This window comes from Entelurus aequoreus, linkage group LG14 (genome assembly GCF_033978785.1).
Source record: "Entelurus aequoreus isolate RoL-2023_Sb linkage group LG14, RoL_Eaeq_v1.1, whole genome shotgun sequence".
Classification (NCBI taxonomy): Eukaryota; Metazoa; Chordata; class Actinopteri; order Syngnathiformes; family Syngnathidae; genus Entelurus; species Entelurus aequoreus.
Window position 1 is genome coordinate 2,534,469 of NC_084744.1, and position 12,822 is coordinate 2,547,290.

At 35.7% G+C, this 12,822-nt stretch overlaps 2 protein-coding genes across 5 annotated transcripts in view; both read left to right on the plus strand.

Moving 5' to 3' along the window:
* The window catches only part of lrch1 (leucine-rich repeats and calponin homology (CH) domain containing 1), a 195,004-nt gene that overhangs the window by 137,118 nt on the left and 45,064 nt on the right, over positions 1 to 12,822 (plus strand). For all 4 annotated transcript variants that reach the window (XM_062068759.1, XM_062068760.1, XM_062068757.1 and 1 more), the window contains 3 exons: positions 436 to 545; positions 614 to 751; positions 824 to 901. In XM_062068759.1, the coding sequence (XP_061924743.1) occupies positions 436 to 545; positions 614 to 751; positions 824 to 901 (326 nt within the window). The remainder of the gene's footprint in view (positions 1 to 435; positions 546 to 613; positions 752 to 823; positions 902 to 12,822) is intronic.
* LOC133664257 (uncharacterized) overlaps positions 1 to 12,822 on the plus strand; it is a 265,732-nt gene that overhangs the window by 101,147 nt on the left and 151,763 nt on the right. The window lies entirely within an intron of this gene.

The window sequence follows — 12,822 nt, forward strand, 5'->3', positions numbered from 1 at the left end:
CAATTTAGGGCCAATTATGGCCAACTTAGGGCCAACTTGGAAAAATTAGGGCAAAGTAGGCCAATTAGGCCCAACTTATTTAGGGCCAATTTAGGCAAATTAGGCCAATTAGCGCCAACTTTTTTAGGGCCAAATTAGGCCAATTAGGGCCAACTTTTACTTACTACTAAAAGACAAGTTGTCTATTATGTTAACTATTTTATTTAAGGACTAAATGACAATAATAAACATATGTTTCATGTACACTAACATTTTTTCTTCAAATAAAGACAATAATGACATTTTTTGTGGTCCCCTTCATCTAGAAAATATGAAAATACATTTTGGTGCCGGTACCAAAATATTGGTACCAAACAACCCCACCACTGACAATATTCTTGTCCATCCTGAGCCCTTCACTCATCACTTCTGCCGGTCTTGTCCTTGGTCCTGCAGTGTTCCTGCGGAGCCACAAGAGTCTGGAGACGGTGGACCCTCAGTTCACCATGAGGAGGAAGATGGAGCAGCTCCGAGAGGAACTGGAGCTGATGGAGCAGCTGAGAGACGTGAGGCGTCTCATAAAGCGTCCGCTGGGAAGTGCGTGGTTGACAACCGTGTGGTTTCTCCCCCTCAGAGCATCGAGAGCCGCCTGAAGGTGGTTCTCCCTGAAGACCTGGGCACCTCGCTGATGGACGGCGTGGTGCTCTGCCACCTGGCCAACCACATCCGCCCGCGCTCGGTGGCCAGCATCCACGTTCCCTCGCCCGCGGTGGTATGCCCCCCCCCCCCCCCCCCGTACCCCCCGACTGGTCCCACACACCCGTAACTGACCTTTCTTTTGCAGCCCAAACTCAGCATGGCCAAGTGTCGCAGGAACGTGGAGAACTTCCTGGACGCCTGCAAGAAGATCGGCGTGGCCGAGGTAAGACGCCGACCTCCCGAACATTCCCCCCCCACCCCCCCTCCCCTCCCCCCGCCTGTCTGAACTCGGCGCCTGTTTGGATTCTTTCAAAAAAATGACAGCATGTCAGAAGTTGAGTCCAACTGAACCTTTTCTTTAGAATCCTTTAACCTGCATTATGCTCCTTTTATACTTCTTCTTCTGGGTGCAGTTCTCTGCCCAAACACTAGGGGCGCTGTCAACTTGGTTTCAAACAATCGAGACAATGAACCAGAGGATCTCCTAAAGGGTTGGTCTCACGTCACTACAGGGCGCCATGTTTGCTACCGACTTTGAAAGCAAGTTGGCCGTACTTTCTCGACACGCCTTGGAGTCGAGTCAACAAGTGACCATGCTGCTCGTCTGCTATCTGTTAGCTTGATTTCCTCACCAGCAAAATGGAGTGTTATTGCAGCTGGAAGTGTGTCCCAAAAGTCACTTTTATTGCAAATGTTGATCCGAAATCAAAGAGAACGATGATTGCAAAAGTGGGCGAGCACACACACCAAATAATGTGCAGGAGTTTCTCATTTATTGATGTTAAATGGTCAATTAATTTCCACCTAGTAGGAATTATAAATAGGTGGAAATTATCCATCCATCCATTTTATTCCGCTTGTCCGAGGTCGGGTCGCGGGGGAAGCAGCCTAAGCAGAGAAGCCCAGACTTCTCTTTCCCCAGCCACTACGTCCAGCTCCTCCCGAGGTGTTCCCAAACGTGTCTTGGGTCTTCCCCGTGGCCTCCTGCTGGTCGGACGTGCCCTAAACACCTCCCTAGGGAGGCGTTCGGGTGGCATCCTGACCAGATGCCCAAACCACCTCATCTGGCTCCTCTCCATGTGGAGGAGCAGTGGCTTTACTTTGAGCTCCCCCCGATGACAGAGCTTCTCACCCTATCTCTAAGGGAGAGACCCACCACCCGGCGGAGGAAACTCATTTCGGCCGCTTGTACCTGTGATCTTGTCCTTTCGGTCCTAACCCAAAGCTCATGACCAGGGGCGCCGCTAGGGATTTTGGGCCCCATGAAAAGAATCTTTACAGGGCCCCCTGTATTATAATTTCATCATCATTAGGGGCCTCTCTGGGCCCCCCTCCATCATGGGCCCCTAGAATCCGTCTCCTTTACCCCCCCCCTTTTTGGCGCCCCTGCTCATGACCATAGGTGAGGATGGGAACGTAGATCGACCGGTAAATTGAGAGCTTTGCCTTCCGGCTCAGCTCCTTCTTCACCACAACGGATCGATACAGCGTCCGCAATACTGAATACGCCGCACTGATCCGCTTGTCGATCTCACCATCCACTCTTCCCCCACTCGTGAACAAGACTCCGAAGTACTTGAACTCCTCCACTTGGGGCAAGATCTCATCCCCGACCTGGAGATGGCACTCCGCCCTTTTCCGGACGAGAACCATGGACTCGGACTTGGAGGTGCTGCTTCTCATCCCAGTCGCTTCACACTCGGCTGCGAACCGATCCAGTGAGAGCTGAAGATCCTGGCCAGATGAAGCCATCAGGACCACATCATATGCAAAAAGCAGAGACCTAATCCTGCAACCACCAAACTGGATCCCCTCAACGCCCTGACTGCGCCTCGAAATTCTGTCCATAAAAGTTATGAACAGAATCGGCGACAAAGGGCAGCCTTGGCGGAGTCCAACCCTCACTGGAAACGGGTCCGACTTACTGCCGGCAATGCGGACCAAGCTCTGACACTGATCATACAAGGAGCGGACCGCCACAATCAGACAGTTTGATACCCCATACTCTCTGAGCACTCCCCACAGGACTTCCCGGGGCACACGGTCGAATGCCTTCTCCCAAGTCCACAAAGCACATGTAGACTGGTTGGGCAAACTCCCATGCACCCTCAAGGACCCTGCCGAGAGTATAGAGCTGGTCTACCGTTCCACGACCAGGACGAAAACCACACTGTTCCTCCTAAATCCGAGGTTTGACTATCCAGCGTAGCCTCCTCTCCAGTACATCTGAATAGGCCTTACCGGGAAGGCTGAGATGTGTGATCCCACGATAGTTGGAACACACCCTCCGGTTCCCCTTAAAGAGGGCAACCACCATCCCGGTCTGCCAATCCAGAGGTACCCGCCCCCGATGTCCACGCAATGTTGCAGAGTCTTGTCAACCAAGACAGCCCCACAGCATCCAGAGCCTTAAGGAACCCCAGGCGGGTCTCATCCTCGACAATAGAGGTGCGGAACATGGTCCACTCGGACTCAATATCCAGTGCCTCCCTCATGACATGTTCAAAGTTCTTCCGGAGGTGGTAATTGAAACTCTCTCTGACAGGAGACTCTGCTAGGTCTGTCCGGCATCCTCCCCCACCATCGGAGCCAGCTCACCACCAGGTGATCGGTAGAAAGCTCCGCCCCTCTCTTCACCTGAGTGTCCAAAACATGAGACCGCAAATCCGATGACTACTACAAAGTCAATCATGGAAATGCGGCCGAGGGTGTCCTGGTGCCAAGTGCACATATGGACACCCTTATGTTCGAGCATGGTCCTATAACAAAACACCACTCGGGTTCAGATCCAGGCGGCCATTCTTCCCAATCACGCCTCTCCAGGTTTCACTATCGTTGCCAACATGAGCGTTGAAGTCTCCCAGTAGAACAAGGGAATCACCCGAGGTAGCAGTCTCCAGTAATCCCTCAAGGGAATCCAAAAAGAGTGGGAACTCTGAGCTGCTGTTTGGTGCAAATAACAGTCAGGACCCGTGGCGGAGGGAAGCTACCCTCTCGTCCACTGGGTTGAACTCCAACATGCAGGCTTTGAGCCGGGGGCAACAAGAATTGCCACCCCAGCCCGTCGCCTCTCACTGCGTGCAACGCCAGAGTGGAAGAAAGTCCATCCCCTCTTGAGAGAACTGGTTCCAGAGCCCATCTAGCCGGAACTTCTCCACCTCACGCACCAGCTGAGACTCCTTCCCTCCCAGCAAGGTGACATTCCACGTCCCAAGAGCTAGCTTATGTAGCCGAGGATCGGACAGCCAAGTGCCCTGCCTTTGGCTGCTGTCCAGCTCACATCGCACCCGACCTCTATGGCCCCTCCCATGAGTGATGAACCCATTGGAGGGGGGAGACCCACGTTGCCTCTTCGGGATGTGCCCTGCCGGGCCCCATGGGGACAGGCCAGGCCACCAGGCGCTCGCTATCGTGCCCCACCTCCGGGCCTGGCTCCAGAGGGGTTCCCCGGTGACCCGCATCCGGGCGAGGGAAATCTAGGTCCTTGATTGTTACTTTTCATAAAGGTCTTGGAGCTGCTCTTTCGTCTGATCCCTCACCTAGGACCAGTTTGCCTTGGGAGACCCTACCAGGGGGCATAAAGCCCCCGGACAACATAGCTCCTAGGATCATTGGGACACGCAAACTCCTCTACCACGATAAGGTGGCAGCTCCGAAAGGAGTAGGTGGAAAATAATTAATTAATAATTGAAAGTAGGAATTATTAATTAATCATTTAAAACAAATAATTCCCACCTAGTAGGAATTATTAATTGGTGGAAATTAATTAATTAATAATTCCCAGTATTAATTATTAATTAATAATTCCTAGTAGAATGTATTAATAGGTGGAAATTAATCAATAATACAAATTATTAATTTCCACCTATTAGGAATTATTGATATGTGGAAATTAATTAATTAGTTAATAATTTCTAGTATGAATTATGAATTAATAATTTCTAGTAGGATGTAACAATAGGTAGAAATGAATTAATTAATAATTCCTAGTGGGAATTATTAATACATGGAAATATATTAATTAATAATTTCTAGTAGGAATTAATAATAGGTGGTAATTAATTAATAATTCCAAGTAAAAATTATTAAATCTATAAAATAAAACTATTAATTTCCACTTAGTAGGATTTATTAATAGGTGGAAATTAAATAATTATTCATAATTCCTAGTAGGAATAATGAATAATTATTTAATAATTAAAAATATTGATTTCCACTTAGTAGGAATGATTAATGAGGACCTCCTGTGTGAGCTCGTCCACCTTGGCAAACATCTTCTTCTTTGAGTTCGTATCAACATTTGCAATAAAAGTGACTGTTGGGACACACTTCCAGCTGCAACAACACTCCATTGCTCTCCTATTAATAATTCCCACCAGGGGGAAATTAATTGACCAATTAACAGCAATAAATGAGGAACCCCTGCACATTACACTTCCAGCTGCAATAACACTCCATTTATCTTCAATTACCACTGCTGGTGAGAAAATGGAGCTAACAAGCTAGCAGATAGCAGACGAGTATCGTGGTCGCTTATTGAGTTGACTCAAAGGTGTGTAGAGAAAGTAACTTGATGTCTAAGTGGGTAGCAAACATGGCGCCCAGTAGACAAGGACTAACACCCATATAGTCACCTTTGAAGGAGGCCTGAGGCTGAGCCAATCATTGGCAAGGATACTGAACGGCACGATCTGATTGGTTTGCGCTCGTCTAGTTGCCAATATTACTTTTGTGTTGGTCTTTTTAGTTCATTTAGACATTTTTACTTTTGTGTTGGTCTTTTTAGTGCATTTAGACATTTTTTGTTTTGCTTTGGTCTTTTTAGTTCATTTAGACATTTTTACTTTTGTGTTGGTGTTTTTAGTGCATTTAGACATTTTTACCTTTGTTTTGGTCTTTTTAGTGCATTTAGACATTTTTACCTTTGTTTTGGTCTTTTTAGTGCATTTAGACATTTTTACTTTTGTTTTGGTCTTTTTAGTTCATTTAGACATTTTTACTTTTGTTTTGGTCTTTTTAGTGCATTTAGACATTTTTACTTTTGTTTTGGTCTTTTTAGTGCATTTAGACATTTTTACTTTTGTGTTGGTCTTTTTAGTTCATTTAGACATTTTTACTTTTGTTTTGGTCTTTTTAGTGCATTTAGACATTTTTTGTTTTGTTTTGGTCTTTTTAGTGCATTTAGACATTTTTACTTTTGTGTTGGTCTTTTTAGTTCATTTAGACATTTTTACTTTTGTTTTGGTCTTTTTAGTGCATTTAGACATTTTTTGTTTTGTTTTGGTCTTTTTAGTGCATTTAGACATTTTTACTTTTGTTTTGGTCTTTTTAGTTCATTTAGACATTTTTAGTTTTGTTTTGGTCTTTTTAGTTCATTTAGACATTTTTAGTTTTGTTTTGGTCTTTTTAGTGCATTTAGACATTTTTACTTTTGTGTTGGTGTTTTTAGTTCATTTAGACATTTTTACTTTTGTGTTGGTCTTTTTAGTTCATTTAGACATTTTTACTTTTGTGTTGGTCTTTTTAGTTCATTTAGACATTTTTACTTTTGTGTTGGTCTTTTTAGTGCATTTAGACATTTTTACTTTTGTGTTGGTCTTTTTAGTTCATTTAGACATTTTTACTCTTGTGTTGGTCTTTTTAGTTCATTTAGACATTTTTACTTTTGTGTTGGTCTTTTTAGTGCATTTAGACATTTTTACTTTTGTTTTGGTCTTTTTAGTGCATTTAGACATTTTTACTTTTGTGTTGGTCTTTTTAGTGCATTTAGACATTTTTACTTTTGTGTTGGTCTTTTTAGTGCATTTAGACATTTTTACTTTTGTGTTGGTCTTTTTAGTGCATTTAGACATTTTTACTTTTGTGTTGGTCTTTTTAGTTCATTTAGACATTTTTACTTTTGTGTTGGTCTTTTTAGTACATTTAGACATTTTTACTTTTGTGTTGGTCTTTTTAGTGCATTTAGACATTTTTACTTTTGTGTTGGTCTTTTTAGTGCATTTAGACATTTTTACTTTTGTGTTGGTCTTTTTAGTGCATTTAGACATTTTTACTTTTGTGTTGGTCTTTTTAGTTCATTTAGACATTTTTACTTTTGTGTTGGTCTTTTTAGTACATTTAGACATTTTTACTTTTGTGTTGGTCTTTTTAGTGCATTTAGACATTTTTACTTTTGTGTTGGTCTTTTTAGTTCATTTAGACATTTTTACTTTTGTGTTGGTCTTTTTAGTGCATTTAGACATTTTTACTTTTGTGTTGGTCTTTTTAGTGCATTTAGACATTTTTACTTTTGTGTTGGTCTTTTTAGTTCATTTAGACATTTTTACTTTTGTGTTGGTCTTTTTAGTTCATTTAGACATTTTTACTTTTGTTTTGGTCTTTTTAGTTGATTTAGACATTTTTACTTTTGTTTTGGTCTTTTTAGTGCATTTAGACATTTTTACTTTTGTGTTGGTCTTTTTAGTTCATTTAGACATTTTTACTTTTGCTTTGGTCTTTTTAGTTCTTTTAGACATTTTTACTTTTGTTTTGGTCTTTTTAGTTCATTTAGACATTTTTACTTTTGTTTTGGTCTTTTTAGTGCATTTAGACATTTTTTTGTTTTGTTTTGGTCTTTTTAGTGCATTTAGACATTTTTATTTTTGTTTTGGTCTTTTTAGTTCATTTAGACATTTTTAGTTTTGTTTTGGTCTTTTTAGTGCATTTAGACATTTTTACTTTTGTTTTGGTCTTTTTAGTCCATTTAGACATTTTTACTTTTGTGTTGGTCTTTTTAGTTCATTTAGACATTTTTACTTTTGTTTTGGTCTTTTTAGTGCATTTAGACATTTTTTGTTTTGTTTTGGTCTTTTTAGTGCATTTAGACATTTTTACTTTTGTGTTGGTCTTTTTAGTTCATTTAGACATTTTTACTTTTGTTTTGGTCTTTTTAGTGCATTTAGACATTTTTTGTTTTGTTTTGGTCTTTTTAGTGCATTTAGACATTTTTACTTTTGTTTTGGTCTTTTTAGTTCATTTAGACATTTTTAGTTTTGTTTTGGTCTTTTTAGTTCATTTAGACATTTTTAGTTTTGTTTTGGTCTTTTTAGTGCATTTAGACATTTTTACTTTTGTGTTGGTCTTTTTAGTTCATTTAGACATTTTTACTTTTGTGTTGGTCTTTTTAGTGCATTTAGACATTTTTACTTTTGTTTTGGTCTTTTTAGTGCATTTAGACATTTTTACTTTTGTGTTGGTCTTTTTAGTGCATTTAGACATTTTTACTTTTGTGTTGGTCTTTTTAGTGCATTTAGACATTTTTACTTTTGTGTTGGTCTTTTTAGTGCATTTAGACATTTTTACTTTTGTGTTGGTCTTTTTAGTTCATTTAGACATTTTTACTTTTGCTTTGGTCTTTTTAGTTCTTTTAGACATTTTTACTTTTGTTTTGGTCTTTTTAGTTCATTTAGACATTTTTACCTTTGTTTTGGTCTTTTTAGTGCATTTAGACATTTTTACCTTTGTTTTGGTCTTTTTAGTGCATTTAGACATTTTTACTTTTGTTTTGGTCTTTTTAGTTCATTTAGACATTTTTACTTTTGTTTTGGTCTTTTTAGTGCATTTAGACATTTTTACTTTTGTTTTGGTCTTTTTAGTGCATTTAGACATTTTTACTTTTGTGTTGGTCTTTTTAGTTCATTTAGACATTTTTACTTTTGTTTTGGTCTTTTTAGTGCATTTAGACATTTTTTGTTTTGTTTTGGTCTTTTTAGTGCATTTAGACATTTTTACTTTTGTGTTGGTCTTTTTAGTTCATTTAGACATTTTTACTTTTGTTTTGGTCTTTTTAGTGCATTTAGACATTTTTTGTTTTGTTTTGGTCTTTTTAGTGCATTTAGACATTTTTACTTTTGTTTTGGTCTTTTTAGTTCATTTAGACATTTTTAGTTTTGTTTTGGTCTTTTTAGTTCATTTAGACATTTTTAGTTTTGTTTTGGTCTTTTTAGTGCATTTAGACATTTTTACTTTTGTGTTGGTGTTTTTAGTTCATTTAGACATTTTTACTTTTGTGTTGGTCTTTTTAGTTCATTTAGACATTTTTACTTTTGTGTTGGTCTTTTTAGTTCATTTAGACATTTTTACTTTTGTGTTGGTCTTTTTAGTGCATTTAGACATTTTTACTTTTGTGTTGGTCTTTTTAGTTCATTTAGACATTTTTACTCTTGTGTTGGTCTTTTTAGTTCATTTAGACATTTTTACTTTTGTGTTGGTCTTTTTAGTGCATTTAGACATTTTTACTTTTGTTTTGGTCTTTTTAGTGCATTTAGACATTTTTACTTTTGTGTTGGTCTTTTTAGTGCATTTAGACATTTTTACTTTTGTGTTGGTCTTTTTAGTGCATTTAGACATTTTTACTTTTGTGTTGGTCTTTTTAGTGCATTTAGACATTTTTACTTTTGTGTTGGTCTTTTTAGTTCATTTAGACATTTTTACTTTTGTGTTGGTCTTTTTAGTACATTTAGACATTTTTACTTTTGTGTTGGTCTTTTTAGTGCATTTAGACATTTTTACTTTTGTGTTGGTCTTTTTAGTGCATTTAGACATTTTTACTTTTGTGTTGGTCTTTTTAGTGCATTTAGACATTTTTACTTTTGTGTTGGTCTTTTTAGTTCATTTAGACATTTTTACTTTTGTGTTGGTCTTTTTAGTACATTTAGACATTTTTACTTTTGTGTTGGTCTTTTTAGTGCATTTAGACATTTTTACTTTTGTGTTGGTCTTTTTAGTTCATTTAGACATTTTTACTTTTGTGTTGGTCTTTTTAGTGCATTTAGACATTTTTACTTTTGTGTTGGTCTTTTTAGTGCATTTAGACATTTTTACTTTTGTGTTGGTCTTTTTAGTTCATTTAGACATTTTTACTTTTGTGTTGGTCTTTTTAGTTCATTTAGACATTTTTACTTTTGTTTTGGTCTTTTTAGTTGATTTAGACATTTTTACTTTTGTTTTGGTCTTTTTAGTGCATTTAGACATTTTTACTTTTGTGTTGGTCTTTTTAGTTCATTTAGACATTTTTACTTTTGCTTTGGTCTTTTTAGTTCTTTTAGACATTTTTACTTTTGTTTTGGTCTTTTTAGTTCATTTAGACATTTTTACTTTTGTTTTGGTCTTTTTAGTGCATTTAGACATTTTTTTGTTTTGTTTTGGTCTTTTTAGTGCATTTAGACATTTTTATTTTTGTTTTGGTCTTTTTAGTTCATTTAGACATTTTTAGTTTTGTTTTGGTCTTTTTAGTGCATTTAGACATTTTTACTTTTGTTTTGGTCTTTTTAGTCCATTTAGACATTTTTACTTTTGTGTTGGTCTTTTTAGTTCATTTAGACATTTTTACTTTTGTTTTGGTCTTTTTAGTGCATTTAGACATTTTTTGTTTTGTTTTGGTCTTTTTAGTGCATTTAGACATTTTTACTTTTGTGTTGGTCTTTTTAGTTCATTTAGACATTTTTACTTTTGTTTTGGTCTTTTTAGTGCATTTAGACATTTTTTGTTTTGTTTTGGTCTTTTTAGTGCATTTAGACATTTTTACTTTTGTTTTGGTCTTTTTAGTTCATTTAGACATTTTTAGTTTTGTTTTGGTCTTTTTAGTTCATTTAGACATTTTTAGTTTTGTTTTGGTCTTTTTAGTGCATTTAGACATTTTTACTTTTGTGTTGGTCTTTTTAGTTCATTTAGACATTTTTACTTTTGTGTTGGTCTTTTTAGTGCATTTAGACATTTTTACTTTTGTTTTGGTCTTTTTAGTGCATTTAGACATTTTTACTTTTGTGTTGGTCTTTTTAGTGCATTTAGACATTTTTACTTTTGTGTTGGTCTTTTTAGTGCATTTAGACATTTTTACTTTTGTGTTGGTCTTTTTAGTGCATTTAGACATTTTTACTTTTGTGTTGGTCTTTTTAGTTCATTTAGACATTTTTACTTTTGCTTTGGTCTTTTTAGTTCTTTTAGACATTTTTACTTTTGTTTTGGTCTTTTTAGTTCATTTAGACATTTTTACCTTTGTTTTGGTCTTTTTAGTGCATTTAGACATTTTTACCTTTGTTTTGGTCTTTTTAGTGCATTTAGACATTTTTACTTTTGTTTTGGTCTTTTTAGTTCATTTAGACATTTTTACTTTTGTTTTGGTCTTTTTAGTGCATTTAGACATTTTTACTTTTGTTTTGGTCTTTTTAGTGCATTTAGACATTTTTACTTTTGTGTTGGTCTTTTTAGTTCATTTAGACATTTTTACTTTTGTTTTGGTCTTTTTAGTGCATTTAGACATTTTTTGTTTTGTTTTGGTCTTTTTAGTGCATTTAGACATTTTTACTTTTGTGTTGGTCTTTTTAGTTCATTTAGACATTTTTACTTTTGTTTTGGTCTTTTTAGTGCATTTAGACATTTTTTGTTTTGTTTTGGTCTTTTTAGTGCATTTAGACATTTTTACTTTTGTTTTGGTCTTTTTAGTTCATTTAGACATTTTTAGTTTTGTTTTGGTCTTTTTAGTTCATTTAGACATTTTTAGTTTTGTTTTGGTCTTTTTAGTGCATTTAGACATTTTTACTTTTGTGTTGGTGTTTTTAGTTCATTTAGACATTTTTACTTTTGTGTTGGTCTTTTTAGTTCATTTAGACATTTTTACTTTTGTGTTGGTCTTTTTAGTTCATTTAGACATTTTTACTTTTGTGTTGGTCTTTTTAGTGCATTTAGACATTTTTACTTTTGTGTTGGTCTTTTTAGTTCATTTAGACATTTTTACTCTTGTGTTGGTCTTTTTAGTTCATTTAGACATTTTTACTTTTGTGTTGGTCTTTTTAGTGCATTTAGACATTTTTACTTTTGTTTTGGTCTTTTTAGTGCATTTAGACATTTTTACTTTTGTGTTGGTCTTTTTAGTGCATTTAGACATTTTTACTTTTGTGTTGGTCTTTTTAGTGCATTTAGACATTTTTACTTTTGTGTTGGTCTTTTTAGTGCATTTAGACATTTTTACTTTTGTGTTGGTCTTTTTAGTTCATTTAGACATTTTTACTTTTGTGTTGGTCTTTTTAGTACATTTAGACATTTTTACTTTTGTGTTGGTCTTTTTAGTGCATTTAGACATTTTTACTTTTGTGTTGGTCTTTTTAGTTCATTTAGACATTTTTACTTTTGTGTTGGTCTTTTTAGTGCATTTAGACATTTTTACTTTTGTGTTGGTCTTTTTAGTGCATTTAGACATTTTTACTTTTGTGTTGGTCTTTTTAGTGCATTTAGACATTTTTACTTTTGTGTTGGTCTTTTTAGTTCATTTAGACATTTTTACTTTTGTGTTGGTCTTTTTAGTTCATTTAGACATTTTTACTTTTGTGTTGGTCTTTTTAGTGCATTTAGACATTTTTACTTTTGTTTTGGTCTTTTTAGTGCATTTAGACATTTTTACTTTTGTGTTGGTCTTTTTAGTGCATTTAGACATTTTTACTTTTGTGTTGGTCTTTTTAGTGCATTTAGACATTTTTACTTTTGTGTTGGTCTTTTTAGTGCATTTAGACATTTTTACTTTTGTGTTGGTCTTTTTAGTTCATTTAGACATTTTTACTTTTGTGTTGGTCTTTTTAGTACATTTAGACATTTTTACTTTTGTGTTGGTCTTTTTAGTGCATTTAGACATTTTTACTTTTGTGTTGGTCTTTTTAGTTCATTTAGACATTTTTACTTTTGTGTTGGTCTTTTTAGTGCATTTAGACATTTTTACTTTTGTGTTGGTCTTTTTAGTGCATTTAGACATTTTTACTTTTGTGTTGGTCTTTTTAGTTCATTTAGACATTTTTACTTTTGTGTTGGTCTTTTTAGTTCATTTAGACATTTTTACTTTTGTTTTGGTCTTTTTAGTTGATTTAGACATTTTTACTTTTGTTTTGGTCTTTTTAGTGCATTTAGACATTTTTACTTTTGTGTTGGTCTTTTTAGTTCATTTAGACATTTTTACTTTTGCTTTGGTCTTTTTAGTTCTTTTAGACATTTTTACTTTTGTTTTGGTCTTTTTAGTTCATTTAGACATTTTTACTTTTGTTTTGGTCTTTTTAGTGCATTTAGACATTTTTTTGTTTTGTTTTGGTCTTTTTAGTGCATTTAGACATTTTTATTTTT